The sequence below is a fragment of the Carlito syrichta genome, unplaced genomic scaffold (genome assembly GCF_000164805.1).
Source record: "Carlito syrichta isolate Samal-C Ts95f unplaced genomic scaffold, Tarsius_syrichta-2.0.1 Scaffold308804, whole genome shotgun sequence".
In the NCBI taxonomy this organism is placed as follows: Eukaryota; Metazoa; Chordata; class Mammalia; order Primates; family Tarsiidae; genus Carlito; species Carlito syrichta.
Genome location: NW_007252900.1, coordinates 649,876 through 655,231, shown reverse-complemented (window position 1 = coordinate 655,231; position 5,356 = coordinate 649,876). Strand labels below are relative to the sequence as shown.

The 5,356-nt window shown below is 41.3% G+C and overlaps 1 protein-coding gene across 2 annotated transcripts in view; it reads left to right on the top strand.

The window, feature by feature from the left end:
* The window catches only part of SLC38A9 (solute carrier family 38 member 9), a 100,200-nt gene that overhangs the window by 88,983 nt on the left and 5,861 nt on the right, over window positions 1-5,356 (top strand). For both annotated transcript variants that reach the window (XM_008065792.2, XM_021716396.1), the window contains one exon: window positions 1,762-1,910. In XM_008065792.2, coding sequence (XP_008063983.1) covers window positions 1,762-1,910 — 149 coding nt within the window. The remainder of the gene's footprint in view (window positions 1-1,761; window positions 1,911-5,356) is intronic.

Genomic DNA, 5,356 nt, shown 5'->3' with positions numbered 1-5,356 from the left:
TGGGCTCCGGCGATCCTTCTGCCTCAGACTTCCGAGTAGACAGAATTACAGGCATGCGCTACCACGCCCGGCTGATTTTTTGATTTATTGTAGAGATGAGGTCTCGCTGCCCAGGCAGGTCTCGAACCCACGGGCTCAGGCCATCCACTCACCTCAGCCTCCCAAAGGCGTGGGATTACAGGCTGAGCCACCGAGCCCGGCTAAGAATTTCTTACAAAACAGCATTTCATAGGTGACTTTCTAGTCAGAAAAAATTCCTTTAATAGAGTATAGTGAAATATGCAGTATGATTTATTGCAGCTGAATTATAATGGTTATTTCAGCAAAACAGTGTTAATAGTGTTCTCATCTTTATAAGAGAAATAAGTTTGAGGTGTTGCTGTTATGATAGCTTAAAAATGTTCTTTCTCTTTATTTCCTTGTTTCTAGAAGTTCTGGCTGCCAAATGTTTGCCAAAAATCTCCCTGATTTGAACAATTCCCTATAAAGCCCACTCCCTTGGGAATAGGAATATTTGTGGTATTTGTATTTGAAAGAAAAATAAAATTAAAATTCAGAGTGATTAACCTTTTTTTTAAAGACACCAAACTAAAATGAAGAAAAGTCATAAAAGGAAGTAGAAATAAATCTTTTTCAATTTAGGAATGGGCTAAACAATGATGATTCTAGGTGATAGATGTACTCTTACCTTATTCTATAATATTTACTTTGAAAGTACTACTGTGCTTCAGAGATGGAAAAGCAAGCGTGTTAATGAGGGTAAAATAGCATTGAGCTGAACTGTGCTTGAACTGTATAGGGTAGTGCTTCTCAGTCTATCTGTGGTAAAGACAAGGATTTTCTTTGTTATTGCTTTAATGTCAAATAAATTGCAGAGTGATACTTTTTTTTTTTTTTTGAGTTGGAGTCTCACTCTGTTGCCTAGACTGGAGTGCAATGGCACACTCCCGGCCACCGCAGCCTCCACCTACTGGGCTCCGGCGATCCTTCCGCCTCAGGATTCCAAGTAGCCAGAACTACAGGCATGCACTACCACATCCAACTAATTTGTTTTATTTATTATAGAGATAAGGTCTCTATAAGTTGTCCGATTGGGTCTCGAACCCGCTGGCCCAGGCAGTCCACTCTCCTCAGCCTCCCAAAGTGCTGGGATTACAGGCTGAGCCACCGAGCCTGGCCGCAGAGCCTGGCCGCAGAGTAATACTTTTGTAAAATAGAATTAAAATATGGCAATGTCAGCCGGGTGCCATGGCTCACGTCTGCAATATCAGCATTTTAGGAGGCAGAGGCAGGAGGATTGCCAGAGCCCAGGGGTTCTAGACCAACCTGGGCAATTTGGCAAGAATTCGTCTCTACAGTAAATCAAAAAATTAGCCGGGCATGGTGGTGTGTGCTTGTAGTTCCAGCTATTTGGAAGGCTGAGGCGGAGCCTGAGTCCAGCAGGTCGAGGATGCGGTTGCCATGAGTGTGCCTCTGCACTCCAGCCTGGGTGACAGAGTGAGACTACGGCTCAAAAAAAAAAAAAGGGCAGGAGGGGGCAATGTCGATTTTTTTGATGAAAGTTTCTAAACACTTAAACACTTTCGATTTCTATACTTACCTCACTGAAAAATAGTTAACAAGCAGTTCATGAATGGGCACTAGTCCACAGACCACAATCTGAGTAGTACCTGTGTTCAGAATAAGCAGACTCTCATTTTATAAATTTATATGTACTGAACTTGATATTTTAACATGACCTCATTATCTTTCTTGGATTAGAATTTTTTAGACAACTTCCCTAGCAGTGACACCCTGTCCTTCATTGCAAGGATATTCCTGCTGTTCCAGATGATGACTGTGTACCCACTTTTAGGCTACCTGGCTCGTGTCCAGCTATTGGGCCATATCTTCGGTGACATTTATCCTAGGTAAGGGCTCTTCTCTTGACCAGCAAGATGTGCCAAGCCACAAGTGACTGTGCAAGCAGGTCAGCCTAAAGTGTGACTGATTCTTTTGCTATAAAAATGTGTCCAATGAAAGTGGTTACTAAGGATAGATCATTGCTGTCCTTTTCCCTGAAGTACTTTAAAAATAGAAGCAGCCAGTCATGGTGGTTCAAGCCTGTAATCCCAGCACTTTGGGAGGCAGTGGCAAGAGGATTGCCTGAACCCAGGTTTTGAGACCAACCTGGGCAACTTGGTGAGACCTTGTCTCTACAATAAATCAAAAAATTAGCCGGATGTGGTGGTGCACACCTGTTGTCCCAGCTACTTGGAAGGCTGAGGCAGAAGGATCGCCTGAGCCCAGCAAGTTAAGGCTGCGATGGCTGTGTGTATGCCACTGCACTCCAACCTGGGTGACAGTGAGACTCCAAATCAAAAATAAAAATAAAAACAACTCCTTTGTCTAGAATGATTTAAAGTTTATTCCTTTCTAGTGTAGTCAATTATCTCTGATAGCAGTTATATTGTTTATTATATGATTTAATTGTATTAGTCTATCCATTGCAAAGAAGTTTGTAGTATATAGTACCTGTGTTGGCAATGTGCAGGCTATGAGAAGCAACACTTTTATTTTAATTGTTGGTCATTGAAGATGTTAGAGCCAAGGGAAAATTCCTTTGCCCTCTGAAGATTCTCTGAAAATAACAATAAGCAGATTAATAGGAGAAAAGGCATATACGTTGATTTGGTCATAGTTTCATATTACACGGGAGCCTTTCAAATGAAGGCCCAAAGATACAAGGAAAATTGACCATTTTTAATTTTGGATTTAGCAAAGTATGGACAGCCATATCTAATGCTAATAGACTGAGAGGGAAAAGCAGCAAAGCCTTTCCGTCTAGATTCTTCTTGACCTCTCTGAGCTTGCATTTTTTTCTTCTGGGTATGGGACAGGACCTTCTCTGGAATGGGGGTCTTGTGACAGTCAAATGAGGTAGGTCAGATCATTTCTTTTTTTTTTTTTTTTTTATGAGTTGGGGGTCTCACTCTGTCACCCAGGGTGGAGTGCAGTGGCACCCTCAAGGCCACCGCAGCCTTGTCCTGCTGGGCTCAGGTGTTCCTTCTGCCTCAGTTTTCCAAGTAGCTGGAACTATGGGCATGTACACACCCAGCTAATTTTTTGATTTGTTATAGAGACAAGGTCTCACCAAGTTGTCCAGGCTGGTCTCAAACCCCCCGGGCTCAGGCATTCTTCTTGCCTCTGCCTCCCAAAGTGCTAGAATTACAGATGAGAGCCACCACACCCGGCCTGATAATTCATTTATGGCTAGTTTTTAAACAGAAAGGTAGGGGGAAAATAAGAGTAATATTTTTAGGTTTTTATGGCTGCCTTTGAGGAAAAGCAGTTTTGGTTTCTATGACCTAGCTTGAGAATGAGGAATTCTAGTTTTTTTGTTTTTTGTTTTCCAAACTAGGGTCTCACTCTGTAGCCCAGGCTAGAGCACAGTGGCACACTCGTGGCCAATGCAACCTCGACCTACTGGGCTCAGGCGATCCTTCCACCTCAGCCTTCCAAGTAGCTGGAACTACAAGCATGCTCCCCCACATCCAGCTAATTGTTTCATTTATTGTAGAGATGAGGGCTCGCCAAGTAGCCCAGACTGGTCTCGAATCCATGAGCTCAGACAATCCTATCACCTCGGCCTCCCAAAGTGCTGAGGTTATAGGCATGAGCCACTGTGCCCAGCCAAATTCTAGTTTCTATAGCTAGTCCTGGAGTAGAATGGGACTGAGAGGAAGACAGGATAAAGTCAGAGAAAAATTTGTTTCTAAAGCTGCTTGTGAGACCTTCATTTTGGGGTATTGTTTTGTGAGTCCAACAATACTTACTTGTATATTAATTAACATTTGTGCAGTTTACATGAATGTCCATTTATTTAGAATTGAAGGTAAGATATATAGCAGGTTTAAATTCTTATTTGATATATAATGAATTTAAATTACTGCTATAACTTTTAACCTCTTATTGGGGTTGGAGGAGTTATGAATCTTTGTGAATATCTGTTCAAAACTAGTTACTCTCATCCAGGAGAAATTTCCATATGTCATTTTTTGTTTGTTTGTTTGTTTGTTTGTTTGTTTGTTTGTTTGAGGTGGAGTCTCACTCTGTCGCCCAGACTGGAGTGCAGTGGCCGCTGCCGGCCACCGCAGCCTCGACCTACTGGGCTCCGGCAATCCTTCTGCCTCAGCCTTCCCAGTAGCCGGAATTACAGGCACGTGCTACCACGCCTGGCTAATTTTTTAATTTTATTGTAGAGATGAGGTCTTGCTGCCCAGGAGGGTCTCGAACCCGCGGGCTCAGGCAATCCACTCACCTCAGCCTCCCAAAGGCACAGGATTACAGGCTGAGCCACCAAGCCCGGCTCCATATGTAGTTTAAAGGTTTCCCTGTAGCCTTCTAATAGATTCATCCTAGTGAAAAGAACCCCATTTTATTGGGTATAAATTATCTTAAATGAAGAAAACTTTTGAATAAAATTTGAAAAAAAATGCATTAATAGTAACCAACTAAGCAAGTGATCTTAGTCTGTTCTTGTTTGAAATAAACTGATGTAGTCTGTCTCCTCAGTATATAATTTAGCTCAAACTATGTTGGTTTAAAACAAAGCAAAAGTCAAGAGTTACCAGGTCTCAAGAACTGATAACAGCAGCAACCACAATACTAACATTGCTAATCTAGAAGATTGGAGTCCAGTAAATGTAAGACTCTTGTTGTGTTTATACTCTGCTGTATTTATGTTCACCAAAATGAAATAAATACAATGAAGTAATAGATTAAAGAATTCTAAGCAAATGCATTATTCCTGTTTTCTGCCATTATTTTGCAGAATTGTGACTATTAGAAGAATTTTTTTTCTTTTTGGAAAAAATCTGAGGTCCCTTTTATATTCACATTACATTTCTTTGCCTACCACCAAGAACATACTATCATTAATTCTGCAGTTACAAGTATTCTACAGAGTAGAGTGTGCATACTTTAGAGCCTACTTTTTGCTTTCAAGATCCCTTTATACTCTTAAAATTTATTGCAGACCCCCAGGAACTTTAGTTCATGTAGGTATATCTATCAATATTTAACATATGAAAAAAACTTTACAGTTTGTATTTATTAATTTCTCTAAAAACAATAATATAAAGCCATTATTTGTTAACATAAATAACGTTTTTTAAAAAATAATTACTTCTAGGCTGCTCACAGTAGCTCGCGCCTATAATCCCTCAGCCTTGGGAGGCTGAGATGAGTGGATTGCCTGAGCCCGCGGGTTTGAGACCCGCCTGGGCAACTTGGTGAGACCTCATCTCTACAGTAAATCAAAAAATTAGCTGGGTGTGGTAGCGCGTGCCTGTAGTTCCAGCTACTTGGAAGGCTG